We start from the raw sequence: 20,095 nt of genomic DNA, 5'->3' as shown, positions 1-20,095 counted from the left end.
CATTTTGTGATACTTCTTAGGTGATCTTCCACGCGAATGCTTATTGCATTTAAATCACCTTATTTAGTAAATTATCTATTATAAGTCTAACTGCTTAGTCTGTCGTAAGAACTCAAGGACAGACATATCGGCATGATTCATATTTGAGGTATATACTCCACAGGAACTATGTAGAAGTTATCCTATTTCTTCATTAGTTAGCTTCTTCCACTTCCTTTTTTTGGGTAAGCATTTCTCTAAGAAATTCAAGATCTTGATCCTATTTCGTTCTTCCTTAGGTGATGTGTAGGTAGAAGTGGGCTTAAATTTGGGAAACTGTTATGGACTGATGCTTGTGCCCTCTCTCTCCCCCCAAATTCACACATTGGAGCCCTAATGCCCAACTGCAATGAGATTTGGAGGTAGGGTATTTGGGAGGTAATTAGGTAATTAGGGGGGGTGAAGCCCCCATGATGGGATTAGTATCTCCAAGGAAGACTAAGAGAAAGAGACTAGAGCTCCTTCTCTCTGCCAAATGAGAACTGTGAGCAGGTCGCCATCTGCAGACAGAAAAAAGTTCCTCACCAAGGAACCAAATTGGACATCACTTTGATCTTAGACTTCTCAGCCTCCAGAACTGAGAAAAGACTCCTGTTGTTTAAGCCACCCAGTGTATGGTATTTTATTATGGCAGCCTGAGCTAATACACAAACTAAGTCTCAAAGAAAAGAAACATTAAAATTACACAGAGAGTCCTGCTGTGGCAAGGTTGATATTTTCAGTGTTGTGTTTCCCAGCCTAATGTTTTACCCACCAGAAATGACTCAGTAGTTAAGGAGACTATTTGCTAAATGTAGCATCATCTTCACAATCCTAAGGTCCTTGGCTGCTCTAAAATTGTATGTTGCTATAAAAATACACGGTGGAAACAACAGAAATGTTCATCAATGGCAAGTGGATTAAAAAATGTATATCCACATGACAGAATATTATTTGACCATAAAAAGGAATGAATCACTATACATGCTGAATTCATAGATGAATCTTAAAAACATTATGCTAAGTGAAAGCAGCTAGTCATAAAAAAACACATATGATTCTATTTATATGCAATATCCAGAAAAGGCAAATATGTAGAGACAGAAAGGAGATTAGTGGTTTCTTAGGACCTGGGGCAACAGGGGGGAAAGGGACTAATATCTAAAGGATACAGGTTTTGGGGCACCTGGCTGGCTTAGTCGGTGGGACATGTGACTCTCTTGATCTCAGGGTCATGAATTCACACCCCTCACTGGGCATAGAACTCACTTAAAAACAAAAACAAAAGGATGCAGGTTTCTATTTGAGGTGATGCAAATATTCTAAAATGGACTATGGTGGGGCTCCTGGGTGGCTCAGTTGGTTAAGTGTCTGACTTCAGCTCAGGTCATGATCTCATGGTTTGTGAGTTCAAACCCCATGTTGGACTCTGCACTGATAGCTCAGAGCCTGGAGTCTGCTTTGGAGTCTGTGTCTCCCTCTCTCTCTACTCCTCCCCTGCTTGTGCTCTCTCTCTCTCTCTCTCTCAAAAATAAAATAAAAATTTAAAAAAAAATTTTTTTAATGGATTATGGTGATGGTTGTGAATATACTAAATAGACTTTAAGTGGGTGAATTATATGGCATGTGAAATGTGTATCAAAACTATTTTTAAAATATGAAAAGGTGTTCAACTTCATTCATGATTAAAGAAATGAGAATCAAAACAATGAGCAACCATTTTTCATTCATCAGATTGGATGAAATAATATTTTCAAGTCAATAATACTTATGATGGGAAAGAGTGTGGGGAAGTTAGTGCTCTTGTACACTGTTGGTGGGGATATAAATTGAGGCAATCTTCTCAGAGGGAAGTTTGGTAAGATCACTTATGATTCAATATACACACACCTTTTTATTTAGTCATTCCACTTCCAGGAATTTATTCTACTGTACATTTATTGAGCATGAAAATAATTATTGCAACAATGATTACAATTGAAAACAGTGATTAAAAATTGAAAACTAAACGTCCATTAATAGAGAATTGAGTAAAATAAATTATAAATCCATATATAAATTCTGGGTTTGTGCTTGGTTAAACAAATGAAGTATAGAAACAGTATATATAACCTGCCACTCTTTTGTGTAAAAAAGGAAGAAAATAATAAGTATATGTGTATTTGCATAAGGAAGGATACACAATAAATGAATATAAATGATTATCTGGTTGAGTGGGAACTAGGTAGATGGTAGAAGTAAATGCAAGACTTTCCATTGAATACCTTTTTATATTGTTTTATTTTTGAGCCATGTGAATATCTAAAAAATTAAATACAGAATATAACTGAAATAAAAGAATAAAGCTTATCCACAAAAAGTAAAATACAACCTGTACAAGATATATTAAGTGAAAAAACAAGTTGCAGAATAGCATGTACAACACTTTTTCATTTATTCAGTTAACAGATACCTTTTGAGTCCCTAATTTATGTTCTAGAATCTAGGGATATGAAGTAAACAAGGCAGCTATGGCTCTGGCTGTCATAAAGATTACATTTTAGTAGTGCATAAGTATGCAAGCACATAAATAAACAAAGGTAACAGAGACTGACTTCGGTAGGGAATATTTATTTGATGGATGTCACAAAAAGCCTGAGGAAGTGACAAATAAGCTGACACCCAAATGAGAAAAATGTGGGAAAAGAGTGGTCCAGGAAAATAATATAGTCAGTGCAAAGGTCCTAAAGCTGAAACAAGTTGGCAAGTTTGAAGATCTGGAATACAGTCTGCATAACAGGGGGAAGGTGGTAGGAGATAAAGTCACAGTGGTAGTCAGAAGATAGATCACGGTTTTAAATAAAAGAATAATACATATGTTTGGGGCACCTGGGTGGTTCAATCAGTTAAATGTCTGACTCTTGGCTTCAGCTCAGGTCATGGTCTCACAGTGTGTGAGTTTGAGCCCCGCATCAGGCTCTGTGCTGACAGCATGGAGCATGCTTGGGATTCTCTCTCTCCCTCTCTCTCTGATCCTCCACCATTTGTGTGCTTTCTCTCTCTCTCAAAATAAATAAACTTAAAAAAAAAAAAAGAATAATACATATATTCATATAGAAATTGAAAATATTTGGAAGGACACACAAACATCTTAACATTATAGAGGCGCCTGGATGGCTTGGTCAGTTAAGCATCAGACTTTAGCTCATGATCACACGGTCTGAGAGTTTGAGCCCTGTGTTGGGGTCTGTGCTGACAGCTCAGAGCCTGGAGCTGCTTTGGATTCTCTGTGTCTCCCTCTCTCTCTCTCTCTGCCCCTCCCCTGCTGACGCTCTTTCTATCTCAAAAATAAATAAACATTAGGAAAAAAAAAGGAATCAACATTATTAAGTGGCTATTTTGTTGGTGGGTATTGGGGATAATGGTCAATAGTACTCTTTAAATTTTATATCTTTCAGAGGAGCCTTGATTTTTAAAAGTATTTAAAAATGCATAAATAAGAAATATGCTTCAAAAAAAGTGTTTCTTAAAATGCAGAATGTTGAGTAAGAATCCAGTATGCAGTAGGAATCCAATACAGTGAAGCTTGATGATTCCTTTGGTTCTAGTCCCTCTAGTGGCAATCACGAGGTAGTGCTGGTGGCTGTTTCACAGCAGGAGAGCTAAAAAAAACTTTAATGAAACTGACTTACTCAGAAGATTGAATTCTTGAAATTGCATAATTCTTGCTAAATGGTGGGTGGAGAAAACCCCAAAATCGCTACAGTTATTTTTACAATCACCGCCTGTACATCATGAAGCAGGGGCCAGCAAAATCATCAGATTTTAAAATTAAAACATGAGGAAAATGCTACGGTTCAGTTGTCTTGCAACTGCATGGCTTAAATATCCAGGGTCCTGGTCACCATCTCTTCTGAGTCTTTTCTCGGGCCTATACTGTTCTGTCTTCTCTCCACCTGGATAAATTATGTTTCTCTCCCTTCTTGGTCAGCTCACTGCTTCTACATAGCTTCTCCAACAATTCACTTTGTCCCCCCCGCGCCGTTTTTTTTTAAAGTTTATTTATTTTGAGATAGAGAGAACCATCGTGGAAGGGGCAGAGAGAAAGGGGGACAGAGGATCTGAAGTGGGCTCTGCATTGATAGCAGCAAGCCCCATGCAGGGCTGGAACTCATGAACCTGAGTTCATGACCTGAGCCGGTTATATAGAAATTGAGCCAACTGAGCCACCCAGGCGCCCCTCTTTTAAAAAAAAAAAAAAAAAAAAAAAGCTTATTTATCTATTTTGAGAGAGCATGAGAGACGGAGAGAGAAAATCCCAAGCAGTTACCACACTATCACTGCAGAGCCTGATTCAGGGCTCGAGCTTATGAACCCTAAGATCATGAGCCAAAATCAAGAGTCGGATGCTTAACCAATTAAGTCACCCAGGTGCCCCTAGTTACTCTCCTTTTCGACAAATCCTTTAATAATTCCTTGAGAGTAAAGGCACTAAGGTTAGAGGGGAAAGAACTGCTGAGTGTGAGTGTCAGAGTTTGAAAGGATCTCAAGTCTTTTGCTATTCCAAGTGTGATCCCTAGATCAGCGGCCTGCTTGGGATTCTCTCTCTGTCTCTCTCTCTTTCTCTCTGCCCCTCCCCTTCTTGTGCTCTCTCTCAAAATAAGTAAACTTAAAAAAAAATCTGTTACGGGCACTTGGATGGCTCAGTTGGTTAAGCATCTGATCTCATTCAGGTCAGGATCTCATGGTTCATGGGTTTGAGTTCCACATCGGGCTCTGTGCTGACAGCCAAGCCTGGAGCCTGCTTCGGATTCTGTGTCTCATTCTCTCTCTATCCCTCCCCTGCTCATGCTCTGTCTCTCTCAAAAATAAACATTAAAAAAATTTTTTTTTTATCTGTTATGCTAATAGATGCAAACCAATAATTTAGTGACTTGTTTACTCACAAATGGCATATTAACCACTTTTTTAATGATCATTAAAATGAGTAATTTTTAAAAATTGGGGCGCCTGTGTGGCTCAGTCGGTTAAACATCTGACTTCAGCTCAGGTCATGATATCACGGTCCGTGAGTTTGAGCCCTGCGTCGGGCTCTGTGTTGAGAGCTCAGAGCCTGGAGCCTGCTTCCGATTCTGTGTCTCCCTCTCTCTCTGACACTCCCCCATTCATGCTTTGTCTCTCTCTGTCTCAAAAATAAATAAACATTAAAAAAAATTTTTTTTAATTGAAAATACACACTTAGTAAAAATTCCAAAGGTATGAAAGTATATAGTAAAGTTAACCCACCATGCCTGTACTTGGGCCACCTAGTCCTCCTCTCTGAAGGAAAGTACTCGTACTTGTATATCTTTCTAGAGGCATTACTAGCATAGTTTAAATAGTTATTTTTTATTTTTAATTTTGCCTCAAGATAGGAATTTTTAGTAATGCCCCTTTCCTTTTTCTTTTTAATTTATTTTGAGAGAGAGAGAGACACAGAGAGAGAGAGAGACAGAGAGAGAGAACACAAGCATGGAAGGGGTAGAGAGACAGGGAGAGAAAGAGAATCCCAAGCAGTCTCTGTGCCATCACTGCAGAGCCTGATGCGGGGCTTGATCTTACGAACCCTGAGATCATGAGCCCAAATCAAGAGTCCAACACCCAACCAACTGAGCCACCCAGGTGCCGCTAGTCACTCTCCTTTTTGACAGATCCTTTAATAATTCCTTGAGAGTAGAGGCACTAAGGTTGGAGGGGAAAGAACTACCGAGTGTGAGTGTCAGAGCATGAAAGGATCTCAAGTCCTTTGCTATTCTGAGTGTGATCCCTGGATCAACAGGGACTTCATCTGGGTCATGGTCAAAAATGCACAATCTCAGACTTCACCCAGATATCCTGAAACAGCAGTTGGCCTTTAACCAGATCATCAGATCATTTGTATGAGCCTTTAAGGTTGAGAATCATTGCTCAAGGAAGTCAAGGAAGTATGGCTCAACAAGGAGCCAGTGGAGAGCTGATGCTAGAAATCAGGTGTCCTAACAGCCTTGTCATGTGCATTTTCCAATAGGCCAAAAATTCTGGCCAGGTAATTTGATGTAGTGTTTTTATGTATTTTCTTCACAATCGGCTCAAGAGTCAGACACAGCAGCAATCAAAGCAGCTTTACCACTAGCATATAGTAGGAGCCCCATAATGGTGGTTTTTATATTTTCTGTTATTTTTCTAAATTAATAAAAACTTTACTTTTTAGAATTTTAGTTTCACAGCAAAATTGAGTAGTTTCCACATACCCTCTTTCCACACACACAAACTCCCCACCACCATCCATATCCCTACACACCATTTTAACAACGGGATCACTGATTATAACTTCAAAGCAATGTTTCAACAGCCTTTTGAAGGACTCTTTCACAAATTCTATTCGATGTCTGACTTAACAAAAATACGCTGTTTTAACATATCCTGTACTTGTCTCAAAATGCTATTTTGTTCTCACAGCCAGGGAAGGATTTTATTAGGTTGTTTTTACAATTGGTGACGCTGACATATTTGGAGTCTAAGGTCCTGGCAGGCTCCGTTTATTTCTGCTGGATCGCATGGTGGAATGAATGGAGCAGTAGATTCTGAGGAGCAGGAGTTGAAAGCTAGGAGCTAACTCGAATCGAGGCCTTTTTATCACGGTGCACAAATGGTGTCCAGGATCCCAGCCTAAGCAGGGGGATGGGGGCCTGCGTTGTGGGAAATCAGGACGAAGGGTTGCAAGCAGTTTCTGGAACTTGGGTTTAGTGCCTTGAAATCTCGAGTTCCAGAAAACCGCAAGGAAAAAGTGCCAATTTTGTTTAGCAGGACAGAAATTTGGCGCGAGAGTGTAAGGAAAAGCGAGAGGCAGGAGAGCGGCCAGTCTGAGGACAACTCTAGGGGCTGCCCAGAGCTCACCTATAGGCTGCCCAATTTCTTTTTCCTTTCTTTTTAAAAACTTATTTATTTATTTTGAGAGAGAGAGAGAGAGAGAGAGAGAGAAAGAGAGAGCGAGCAAGCAGGGCAGGGGCAGAGACAGAGGGAGAGAGAAAGAATCCCAAGCAGGTTCCGCACTGTCAGCTCAGAGCCCAAAGCCGGGCTGCAACCCACCACAGCAAAAACCAAGAGCCAGACGCTCAACCGACTGAGCCACTAAGGCACCCCATAGGCTGCCTAATTTTTATTCTCGCTCAGCGCTTCTGAGGCTTGTGGTCTCTTACCTTCCAACTTTTCTCCTTTTTGTCTTGCTGACCTTAGCTGTTTTTTCTTTCCCACTTAAAGACTAGGCATTTGTAAAAAACCCCAACAAGACAGAAGCCACAAGCACTTCCGGAGGGATGGCTCCGAGAGGCCGGAAGTAACTGGGACTTCCCAAGATGCCCCTTTCCCTCTAATCCCTCTGTGTCTTGTGGGAGTTGTAGTCCCAGAGTGGGTGAGGCTTCTCAGACTTGAGGAGATTGGGTGTTTCTCTGACCTGGTTGGTCCTGAGGTTGGGCATCTGACTCAGCAGAGTCTTGAGGTGTAAAGAACTTTAACTTTGTTAAAAAGTTCTACGTGATTGCTACTATATATTTGCACTATGCATTTTTAAAGGTTTTATTCAATGGCCATATGTAAATAAAACAAATGGTAGTTGCTTTTTGAAAATATTAAAAAGCATAACGAGAAATCAAAAATGGTGGGATGAATACATTGACCTGGTACAAACCTGGTTCAGAAAAGTATAAACTGAAATTAAAAGCCTCTCTTCTGTATCTGCCCAGCTCCCCTCCCTTAAAAGAAAAGCACCATCTTTTTCAAGAAAAAAATGTACACACTATTAAAAAGTACACAAAAGTGATAGTGCTTTAATACTCTTCTCAAACTTCCTTTTTCATTTGATAATCCATGTTAGACATCTTTCCATTCTGTACAGAAAGAGCTATGCTACTCTCTTTTTAATGGCTGTACAGTAATTTATTCCACAAACTGCCATCTTCTTCTCCATCTCATTGAGGGACATTTTGGTTGTTTCTGATTTTTTTTCTGCTGCAAAGACTGTTGCAATGATCACCTTGAACATATTTTGGTGTAAATCCGGGTAAATTCAGAGACAAAATTGCCCAGTTAACGAGATATAAGCTTTATTATATGTGCTGCCGAAGCGAGCACAACGAGATATAAGCTTTATAAAAGTTAATAAATACTACCAAATTGCCAAATGGTGCCAGTTTACACTCTTATTTAGCAATGTATGAAGGTGTTTACTTCCTTACTTCTGCTTTAGGATTGGGTATTATCAAACTTTAGAAATTCCACTCTCCGAGAGGTGAACAATTTATCTTCCTTTAAATTTCATAGTGATAAGTAAGGTTGCACTCCTATGTGTATCGGCCATCTATATTTCTGAGAGTAGCTGTATTCTCAGTCCGGTTTTCTATTGGATTGTTAACCTTGTTCTTATTGATTTGTCTGCACTTTTTGTAAGTTAGGGAAGTTGGTCTTTTGTCTATTATGGGAATTGTGAAATTGTTCTCCTTGTACATTATTAACCTGATTTTACTTTTGTATTTTTTGTGCTGCACAAATGCACTTAATATTTATATACTCATGTTTATTAATTTTCTCGATGGCTTCTGGGTTATTTGATTATATGTAATTTATTTTGGCATAAGGAGGGATGGTTCTAGCTTTATCATTTCTCCAATTATTAGCCAGTTGGTCCCAACATGATTTTTGGTACCTTTATTGGGAGAAAACCCCAATGGGCATTAACAATACACCATATAGGGGCACCTGGGTGGTTCAGTCAGTTAAGCATCCAACTCTTGATTTTGGCGTGGGTCATGATTTCATGGTTCGTGGGTTTGAGCTCCACATTGGGTTCTGCACTGACAGTGCGGAGCCTGCTTGAGATTCTCTCTCTCCCCTCTCTCTCTCTGACCATATCCTGTTTTCTCTCTCCCTCAAAATAAATATATAAACTTGAAAAAATATATATATATATACCCTATAATGACATGCTGTGCTAGGTTTGAAGGTTAATTTCGGGGAAAGAGTAGAAATAAATAAGTGGCACTCCAACTTTTCTCAAAACATCAGCTCGCTCTTTCTTTATATATTTATTTATTTGTTCTTTAAAGTTTTTGTGGGAACGCATTTTCTTTTTCTTTTTTTTTAAATGTTTATTTATTTATTTTGAGAGAGGGAGAGAGAGAGAGAGAACATGGACAGGGGAGGGGCAGAGAGAGGAGAGAAAATCCCAGGCAGGCTCTGTTCTGTCAGCGCAGAGCCCCATATAAGGCTCAATCTCACGAACCATGAAATCATGACCTGAACTGAAATCAAGAGTCAGCTGCTTAACCAACTGAGCCACCCAGGTGCCCCCTGGTAACCTTTTATGCCCCCCAAAGTCTGGTAATATATTTTAAAGTAAGTAATGAAAACTTTTCTGAGTTAAAAAAGAGAAAACATTTCTGAAAATGATTTTAAAACCTAAGAATGTAGGGGCGCCTGGGTGGCTCAGTCGGTTGAGCATCCGACTTCAGCTCAGGTCACGATCTCACGGTTCGTGAGTTCGAGCCCCGTGTCAGGCTCTGGGCTGGTGGCTCAGAGCCTGGAGCCTGCTTCCGATTCTGTGTCTCCCTCTCTCTCTGACCCTCCCCCATTCATGCTCTGTCTCTCTCTGTCTCAAAAATAAATAAACATTAAAAAAAAATAAAAAAAAAATAAATAAAACCTAAGAATGTAAGATATAAGACAAAGTTATTTCCAAAATCATCCTTTAGAAAAAAAGGTAGATTGCCTTATACTTGTAAACTTACAATATATTTTTTCATAATATATGATATAAAACATGTAGATTAAAGTAAATTTTTAAAATTAAATATTGTGAGGGGCATCTGGACGGCTCAGTTGGTTGGGTGTCTGTCTCTGGGTTTCAGCTCAGGTCATGATCTCACGGTTTGTGGGTTTGAGCCCTGCCAGGGGCTCTGTGCTGACAGCTCAGAGCCTGGAGCCTGCTTCAGATTCTGTCTCCCTCTATCTCTCTGTCCCTCCCCTGCTGGTGCACGCTTTCTCTCTCTCTCTCTCTCTCATTATTTTAAATAAATAAATAAAAACTTTAAAAAATGTTTAAATGACCACATGGTATACTACTGTATGTGGACATTATTTGTATGATTGCTAAGCATTTAATTTTCCTAAAATATGTTCATTGTATAATCATGTTTTGGTAAAAATAACCATCATTATTGCTATATCTTTGTTCTTGGTTATAATCTTTGGATAAGTTTCTAGGTATGAAATTTCTTAGACAAAGATCATTTAAAATCCTGACTTTTGATATGCCAATTTCCAATTCAGAAAGGATGTACCAATTTCTTCTGCTGCTGGCATATGTTCACTGGGACTCTTTACGAACTTAAATATTCAGAATGTGAAAACATGGTGGTTTAGGAGAAAGATTTTTCCAGTTGCATTCGAAAAACTGAAGAGAGTGCTTTACCAAAATTCCTTTCATAATAATATTTTCTTTTTGTTCTTCAGGACAACATCAAAGCATTGTCCTCACTGTTCTCAGGATCGAGAGTAAAAGAGCAATATTTTTTTTAGTCAAAGTTGTCTAGTGTTTATATAACTTTTTAAAAAAAGTGTGGTAAATATTTACATATATAACATAAAATTGGCCATTTTGACTATTTTAAATATACAGTTCAGTGGCATTGGATACATTGGCATAGTTGTGTGACCATCACCATCATCCATGTCTGCAACTTTTGTCATCTCTCCAAATTAAAACTCCATACCCATTAAAAAATAACTCTCCATTCATCCCTCCCCTCAGCTCCTGGTAACCTCTACTTTTCTTTCTGTCTCTATGAATTTGACTACTCTAGGTATCTCATATACGTAGAATAATACAGAACATGTCTTTTTGTGATTGGCTTATTTCACTGAACATAATGTCTTCAAGATTCATCCATGTTGTAGTGTGTGTCAGAAGTTCCTTCCTTCTGGGTGGCTCTGTTGGTTAAGCGTCTGGCTTTGGCTCAGGTTATGATCTCATGGTTCGTGGGTTCGAGCCCCATATCTGGCTCTGTGCTGACAGCTCAGAGCCTGGAGCCTGCTCTGGATTCTGTGTCTCCCTCTCTCTCTCTCTGCCCCTCCTCTGCTTGCTCTCTCTTTCTCTCTCTCTCTCAAAAATAAACAAACATTAAAAAAAATAAGTTCCTTTCTTTTTAAGACTGAATACAATTCCATTGTATGTGTATACCACATTTTGTTTATTCCTGTGTCAAACACTTGGTTTGCTTCTACTTTTTGACTATTGTGAATAATGATGCTATGAACATGGGTGTACAAATACCTGTTAAAGTCCTTGCTTTCAGTTTAAAAAAAAATTTTTTTTTCAAGTAGGCTTCATGCCCAGCGCAGAGCCCAGTGCTGGATTTGAACTCATGTCCTTGAGATCAAGACCTGAGCTAACACCTGAGCTGAGACCAAGAGTCGGATGCTTAACTAACTGAGCCACCCAGGCTCTCCCACCTTGCTTTCAGTTCTTTTAGGTATATACCCAGAAGTAGAATTGCTGCATCATATGGTAACTCTGTGTTTGATTTTTTGACGACTTGTTACCATTTTCGACAGCAGCAACTTCACATCATTTTAAGGCCATTTGCCAGTTCTGGTCTTATTTCTGGTCTGTATTTTGTGATACTCAAGTAGGCCTCCAAATACCCCAAGGGATGCGAAGTTTCCAAAACAAAAATATTTATACTTTATTTTATTTACTTATTTATTTTAGAGAGAGAGAGAGAGAGAGAGAGAGTGCAAGCAGGCAAGGGGCAGAGAGAGAGACAGAGACAGAGAGAGAGAATCCTAAGCAGGTTCTGAGCTGTTAGAGCAGGATGCGAGGCTTCATCTCATGACCTAAGCCAAAATCAGGAGTTGGCCGCTTAATCCACTGAGCCCCCTCCAGGCACCCTGGAAGGGAAAGAGTATTAAGCAGACTCCACACTCAGTACCAAACGCGACAAGAGCTCAATTCCATGACCCTGGAATCATGACCTGAGCCGAAATCAGGAGTCAGATGCTCAACCGACTGAGCCACCCAGGCAACTCTATACTTTATTTTAAAATTCCATACAGAAATTTTAGCAAGAGAGGATATATAATGAAGGAATTGTAAAATGGTGCTTCAGTGCTTTATTTCATTTCCAAAATAAACCTTAAAAAAATGTGTTAGGTGAGCTCAGTGAAAATGTTTCTTTTTCCAAGGTGGTAATGTTTAAAGGGTTAAGGTGGTTAAAATGTTGTATCTGTGACCATTGACCTTCTTCTCTAAATCCTAGACTGACCTGCATACCCTAGGACCACAGTGAGCTGAAACACAGACTCCTTGAACTCACCCTAGGCTAGATACCTCCTGAGTCTGGACAGCCAGCTCAGGAATGATAGCACAGTGAATCAAACGTGGTCATCATACAGTTCTACTTCTCACTGTCCTGTTTTATTTCCTTCATAGTATAGATCACTGTTAAATTTTTTTTTAATGTTTATTTATTTTTGAGAGAGTGAGAGACATAGTGTGAGCAGGGGAGGGGCAAGGAGAGAGGGAGGCACAGAATCCAAGGCAGGCTCCAGGCTCTGAGCTGTGAGCACAGAGCCTGACCTGGGGCTCAAACCCATGAAATGTGACATCACTCCTGAGCTGAAGTCGGATGCTTAACCAACTGAGTCACTCAGGCACCCCATAAATCACTATTTTAATTGATCTTGTTTATTTGCATGTTTCTTGTCTATCTCCCTCCATCAGAATGTAAGCTCTTTGAGAACTGAGACTTATTTACCACACCATTTCCTACAACTGTGCTGGACATAAAATAGATTCTCAATAAATACTTGTTTAATGAGTAAATTATCAAATGATTGAAAATGTGCTCTCCTAGTCTATTTCCTTCTACTCTTAGACTGTTTGAAAAATTATGAAATATTCTAAGCACTCAGAAAAATGCCCACTACTTAGATTTAACACATTCTAAGATTTTTATTACATTGCTTCAAAGTTTCTTCTATTTCTTAAAAAAAAAAAAAGAAAAAGGTAAAAATATACAGGCGATGGAGAAATGGCTAATTTGGGGAGTACATAAAAATGAACAGTTTTTGCCAACCTATGAAGGGAATGGTTTGTGTGCATTGCTTACATAAACTGAAACTACAGATCCCAGGCAGCACTGCAACAGTTAGGCACATGACTTATTCTTTTCTCTTCTGCCAACAGCCAATGAAAGGTAGAGTTTACAAAGGTCTAGGATGACATCTGTTATATGGACTGTGGCCAGCCTTAAATCTGGTTATTGCTGTTTGGAACGTGCTGCTGAAAACCAGACTTAAAAAGGCTTTTCCTGTTAATGCACAGCTTATTCTGTCTCTTGTTTCACAGGGAAGAAAAGCTGATTTAGTAATTGAAATGGATGCAATACTAAATTACAGGTCAGAAGATACTGAAGATTACTACATGTTACTGGGATGTGATGAACTATCTTCGGTAAGACAGTGGATAATGCTGTTCTTTTTCACAACAGGTTTTCAAGTTTTTATTTAAGGTTTTAACTTTGAACTTTTAGTCACATTGCCTAAAAACCTAATCTTACATTACTTTAAAGTACATTTGGCTTAGAGAAAGTTAAGGATTTAAATCCTAGATCTTTACTGGAGTAGTGTCCTTTTGTGATTTTACAGATGTTTCTGATTGAATGTGTATTTGGGCACATGGCCATAGACTCTATTTCAAATATACTAAAAATATATATTTGAAATTTTATTGTAATGCTGTTGGCAGTGTTTTACAGAACACATAAGCTATATCTTTACTATGGTAATTTATACTATAATTGAGATGAAATGTAATTTTCTAGTAATTAGTGATTTTAAAATATTTTATTAAAATATGTACTCTTATATGAGCAGTTAAATTATATAGACCAAAAAATATCCTTTTATGTTAACATCTTAACTTAAAAATTACTTAAAAGGGTGGCTTCTGAAACCAAACATGTGAAAACTCTATAGTTGTTCACTTGATCTACAATGAAATAATGTTTTTAAAGGGCCACATAGACAATGATGAAGGTTGTAAAAGTTTTTAAAATTATGGAAAACTCTAAATTTCATATATTAAAAAAATTATGGAAAACTCATTTATAATTCTATCTCCCAAGATATAATTATCTCCCAAGGATAATACTATTAATGTTCGGTATATTAAACTTCAGTGTTTTTCCTATATATATATATATATATATATATATATATATATTTAGAAATATGTTTGGGAAGATATTATATATTTACTTGTTGATTCCTGCTTTTTACCTGCTAACATTATAACAAGGATTTGTCCATGACATTAAACACTCTTCATATGTATTTTAATGTTGCATATTTCATTTTATTGTTGTATCACAATTGATTATTTTCTTATTGTTAAGTATTTCATTGATTCCTAGTTTTCCAATGTTTTAAATACTATTGAGATGAATATGAAGTATATTTCAATTTTATTATTGAATATATTATCTTATATTTTATATAATAGTTACTAAAATGTTTTATTACTAAAACATAGCTATTAATATTAATATTTTCAAGCAAAATATTTTTCTATTTATCTTTGTTTCATAAGGCTGGAGTTTAGTAATAATATGTGCTTAATTTTGTTTGGAAAATAGAATGTGACCTTGGACACAAAGGATTAAAATCTGTATCTTCATCACACTGAGGAAGTCATCTTAAGTATCTTACAGTTAAACACACACACACACACACACACACACACACACACACACCACACCCCAGATTATAACACTCTTTTAGTTGCATATTTCCCTTTAGGATAATATGTTATTCTTGTTTATTTGGTGGTGATTTACTTACAGCAATTAAGAAAGCTTATTACCATTTTTACTATCTTTATTATGAATTATGCTATTGCCAAATAATTTTTGAAGGAGATTTTTAAAATCAAAGGAACATCACTTAACTTGATAAGCTTCACAATTTAGATTTTACAAAAATGTTGTCATGCTAAGTTATAAGGTAAAGGTTGTTCTATTCCCATAATAAATGTCTAGACCCGATTGGTCACTCTTTTATAGTTATGTGATTGTTTCCTCAGTCTTTGAAGGAGAAAGAGCATTGGTTTTGAAAAGACTTAAAAAAAAAGTTCGTATTATTTATAATGTTTGTAACAGTGTCCTTTCGTTATAGTCGGCCCTTTTGTTACCAGTTATAGTCATACTTCTCTGTATGTACTGTGGCATGTATGAAAAGGAGAATAAAAGCATTGTCTTGCAATTCTTTCATTACTGATTCTGTCCCTGCCATAGATGTTTAAATTACAATCATTTATTTAAAATGAAATGATCTGTCACAATTTTGTCAATTCTTTTTATATGTATCTTTTCCCTCTTTTCATATATATCTTTCCCATTTAAAAATATTTCAATTTCATTTTTTTAAGTATTTAGTGTGACATTTCCTTTATTGATTTGTATTGGATGGATTTCTTTTGCTTCAAATATTCCTTGATTTGATGCTTTAAAAAATTGACCAGAAATGTTCATACTCAAAAGCATTTAGGAGCACCTAGCTGTCTTAGTTGGTAGAATAGAAGACTCTTGGTCTCAGGGTCATGAGTTCAAGCTCTACATTGGGCATGGGCCCTACTTAAAAAAAAAAAAAGAAGCAATTTAGCAGTTATAATTTCAAAGCGACTTAATATGTTGATTCTATTTATAACAACTGAGTTGAGCCACACACAAAATTCTTTTGCTTTAGTATATAGTTGTTACAATTTATTTATTTATTTGTTTGTTTGTTTATTTTTTTAAAAGTTTATTGGGGCGCCTGGGTGGCTCAGTCGGTTAAGCGTCCGACTTCGGCTCAGGTCACGATCTCACGGTCCGTGAGTTCGAGCCCCGCGTGGGGCTCTGGGCTGATGGCTCAGAGCCTGGAGCCTGCTTCCAATTCTGTGCCTCCCTCTCTCTCTGCCCCTCCCCCATTCATGCTGTGTCTCTCTCTGTCTCAAAAATAAATAAACGTTAAAAAATTTTTTTTAAAAAGTTTATTTATTTATTTTGAGAGAGAGAGAGAGCAGGGTAGGGCAGAGAGGGAGGGAGAGAATCTCAAGCAGGCTCTTCACTGTCAGCATACAGCCTGACCCGGGGCTTGATCTCACAAACCGCAAGATCATGATTTGAGCCAAAATTGAGAGACGGCTGCTTAATAAACTGAGACCCTCAATATATAGTTCTTACAATTTAAAGCTTGTGTTGAAAATTAATGAAATGACATATATAAACCATGGGAGGATTTCTGCTCTGTTGAGTAGAAAACAACATACCCTCATTTCAAAAACATGTATTGCAGATTGATTCCAAGTTAATCAGCTTTTTCGCCCTGCATCAGATTTTACACAAAAGACACATGTTATGAAATCGTCTAAAGTCTTTATGAATGCATACACCACAAACTAGGATGTATATCAAATAAGATATCTCCTTGATGTATATTTTATTTGATTTTTTGGTATTTGGTCACCATTTCAGTAGTAATGATAAGAAGGCATCCTGATTTTAAGATTTCACAGTCTTGAAAATTGAGCATAAACTTGATAAATGGAGACATCTATTTTTTGTTTCTAGTTCCCTTCCTTATTGACTTCAGACCACCTGGGTTTAAATCTTACTATTTATGAGCTGTGTGACCTTGGGGAAATGACTTAATTTTTTTCTATGCCTTTGTTTCCTAATCTGCAAATGGGGGTAATAATTATAGTACCCACCTCATAGAGGTGTTGTGGGGATTAAATGAGACATGCTAAATAAAGACTTAGAATAGTGCCTGGCACATAATAAGTTGTGGTGTTGTTTTGGCCTCACAATAATACTGGACACTTGGAACTTTGTAAATTTAGACAATTCTGTCTAAAGGGTTGGGGGGGGGGGCGGGGATAGAGGATCTGAGGTGGGCCCTGCCCTAATAGCAGTGAGCCTGATGTGGGGCTGGAACTCAGGAACTGTAGATCATGGTCTGAAGTTGGACACTCACCCAACTGAGCCACCGAGGTGCCTCTTAACAGACTTTTTAAAAGCAGTTTTAGATACATAGCAAAATTGAGTGGAAGGTATAGAGCTTTTCCATATACTTCCTTCCCTTCACTAATGCCTAGCCTCCCTGTTATCAACATCTCCACTAGGATGGTACACGTGCTACAACTGGTGAACCTACACTGATATAATCACCCGAAGTCCATAGTTTGCATTATGGTTCCCTCTTGGGTTTGTACATTTTATAGGTTTGGACAAATGTATAATGACATTTATCATACAGAGTAGTTTCACTGCTCTAAAAATCCTCTGTGTTCCACCTGTTTGAATAATTTTTGACTTAAAGAAAAATTGCAAAAATAACACAGAGTTCATGTATACACTTCATCCCACTCCCCCTAATGTTAACATTGTATTTACAATTATCACGCATAGTAAAATTATACAAATCAGAAAATTAGCATTGGCACAATAGTATTAACTCAACCAGGGGTCAGCAAGCTTTTTTTTTTTTTTTTTTGTAAGGGGCCAGATAGACCAAGCCACGACTAGGGTGAGGCAAGCAGAGCACTTGGGATACAAAATTTAAGGAGGCACTAACTCTCAGGATTGTGCAAGTGCAAAAGTCTATGAGAGTAAGGCTACCTCCTTAAACCTAGGCATCCTGCTTGTTTCTCCTAGGTGCTGACCCCGAGACAGCAAACATTTTAGAGTTTGCAGGACTCTAGCACAACTATTCAATTCTGCCATTGCAAGAAAGTAGCCATAGATAATATGTAAATGAATGACGAAGACAATTTTATTAAAAAAAAAAACAACAAAAACAGGTGGCAAGCCAGATTTGTCCTTTGGGCTAGAGTTATTCAACCTCTGATCTAAAGGATAGGTCTCATTCTAATTTCATCAGTGTTTCTACTAATGTCTTTTTTCTCTTTCAAGATCCAAGCTAGAATCCATTATTACACTTAGGGGTCTTGTTCCCTGAGTTTCCTTCACAATGACAATTTCTCATACCTTCCTTTTTTTTTTTTTTTCATGACTTGGACACTTTGAAAAGTAATGGTCAGTTATTTTGTAGAATGTCCCTCCGTTTTGGTTTGTCTCAGGTTTTCTCCTGATTAGGCTGAGGTTATGTGTTTTTGGAAAGAATACTGCTGAAGTGATATTGTACCTTTTTCAGTGTGTCATATCTGGGTACGGGATGTCAATATGTCCTAATGATCTAAACACATAGTTAAGGTTGTGTTTTTCAGGTTTCTTCTGCCAGGTTTTTCCACTGTAGGGTTACTATTTTCCCTTTGGTAATTAAAAAATATTTTTGGTGAAGATTCTTTGAGGCTATAGTGTTCCACTTCAGACTTTCACTGGCTGATTTTAGCATCTTTTGGTGTATCTTGCCTGTAACAGTTACTACGATGGTATTTGCCAAATGGTAACTTTCTATTTTCTTTATTCACTTTACATTTATTACTTGGAATTCTTCTGTAGAGAAAATATATCCTTTATCCCACATTTATTTATTTATTCAACTACTTTTGTCACTATGGATTAATAGTTACTGTATTTTATGGGTTATAACACAATACTACCATTTTATATTTTGTGGCTCATATTATTTCTATAGCTTATGTTTTGATTATCATTTGATTACAATGATGTAGGATGATCTCACTGAATTTATTTTGGGAATATTGCTAATGTTTGGAGTTTTATATAAGGGAAAAATCCAGTTTCACACTAAGTGAACTGAAATGATGGATACTAATTCACCCACTTATTAAGATGAGTCTTCTCTTTTCTATAGCATATGAATTTCCATCACTAGAATCAGTTCATTCTTTTAATGAATAAATCATAATTTTCAGAAAGCTTCTATTATGCTATAATGGTGTTAAAGAACATCTGTTAGTCTATAATCAAGTATTTATTCAACACTTGGCATTGGGCCAGTACTAGAAGTGATGGGGGTAAAAGAAAACAAAACAAAAAGGTGAGAAATTGTGTAAGAACCTTGGCATCCAGCTGAGGAGCCAAACTAATACAAAGGAAATAGAGAAAAAATAAGGACTGTGCTATGTGGTATTGTTGGTAAGTGCAACAGAAATTACAGGAAGACTATCTGAAAAGATTTCAGAGAAGAGATGATGCTTGAAATGATCAGACTAGGTCAAAATTTAGACACATAGAGGGAGAGACAGAAGGCATTTGTGTGGCCAGAGAAAGCTGGAGAAGATTCATCCAAGTGGGAACCGGATTAGTGCCTATTGCACACTGGAGTATTTGCTGACACAGATCAAAATATTGTGCTAATAGGCTGTGGAAAAGATAAGTTTTTAAGTTTTAAAGTTTAATTTCTAAAACTAATATATTTTTTTAAAAAATTTAATGTTTCTTTAGTTTTGAGACAGAGACAGAGACAGAGAGAGTGAATGGAGAAGGAGCAGAGAGAGGGAGACACAGAATCCAAAGCAGGCTCCAGGCTCTGAGCTGTCAATGCAGAGCCTGACATGGGACTTGAACTAACAAACTGTGAGCTGAAGTTGGATGCTCAACTGACGGAGCCACTGGGTGCTCCATAAAAACTAATATACTTTCAATAAGAAGATGTAGGGTATGAAGAGAACATGGAGAAAAATATTAGCTTAGATGCTTAAAATCTGGGAGTATATGTGTGTGTATACACATATGCTATATTTATGTGTTATGTAAATACATGCATATATGCATTAATATTTACAATGTGCATGTCTATATCTGTATGGAGGCAGACTGCCTGAGTTCAAATACTGGCTCTTCTACTTACCAGCCCTATGGCCTTGGGAAAACCACTTAACTTTTCTGTGTATTGACTTCTTAATCTGTAAAATGGGAATAATAACAGTACCCACCTCACAGAGTTGTGGGAATTAAATGAGATGCTATATGCACAGTGCTTAGAACAGTGCTTGGCATATAATAAGTCTTAATAAATCTTAGCTGTTATTATTGTTATTATATATGTATATATATAT

At 37.4% G+C, this 20,095-nt stretch overlaps 2 protein-coding genes across 5 annotated transcripts in view; one reads left to right on the top strand and one right to left on the bottom strand.

The window, feature by feature from the left end:
* SIRT1 (sirtuin 1) overlaps nucleotides 1-7,335 on the bottom strand; it is a 64,831-nt gene extending 57,496 nt beyond the window's left edge. For all 4 annotated transcript variants that reach the window (XM_047825532.1, XM_047825538.1, XM_047825533.1 and 1 more), the window contains exon 1: nucleotides 7,215-7,335. The gene's annotated coding sequence lies outside the window, so the exon portion shown is untranslated. The remainder of the gene's footprint in view (nucleotides 1-7,214) is intronic.
* Nucleotides 7,336-13,341: 6,006 nt separating this feature from the next.
* Nucleotides 13,342-20,095, top strand: part of DNAJC12 (DnaJ heat shock protein family (Hsp40) member C12) — a 39,666-nt gene continuing 32,912 nt past the window's right edge. The window contains exon 1 of the mRNA XM_047825646.1: nucleotides 13,342-13,522. Within this exon, the coding sequence (XP_047681602.1) occupies nucleotides 13,445-13,522 (78 nt within the window). The 5' untranslated portion in view covers nucleotides 13,342-13,444. The remainder of the gene's footprint in view (nucleotides 13,523-20,095) is intronic.

The sequence above is a fragment of the Prionailurus viverrinus genome, chromosome D2 (assembly GCF_022837055.1).
Source record: "Prionailurus viverrinus isolate Anna chromosome D2, UM_Priviv_1.0, whole genome shotgun sequence".
NCBI classification, from domain to species: Eukaryota; Metazoa; Chordata; class Mammalia; order Carnivora; family Felidae; genus Prionailurus; species Prionailurus viverrinus.
This window is presented reverse-complemented; position numbering and strand designations above follow the sequence as displayed.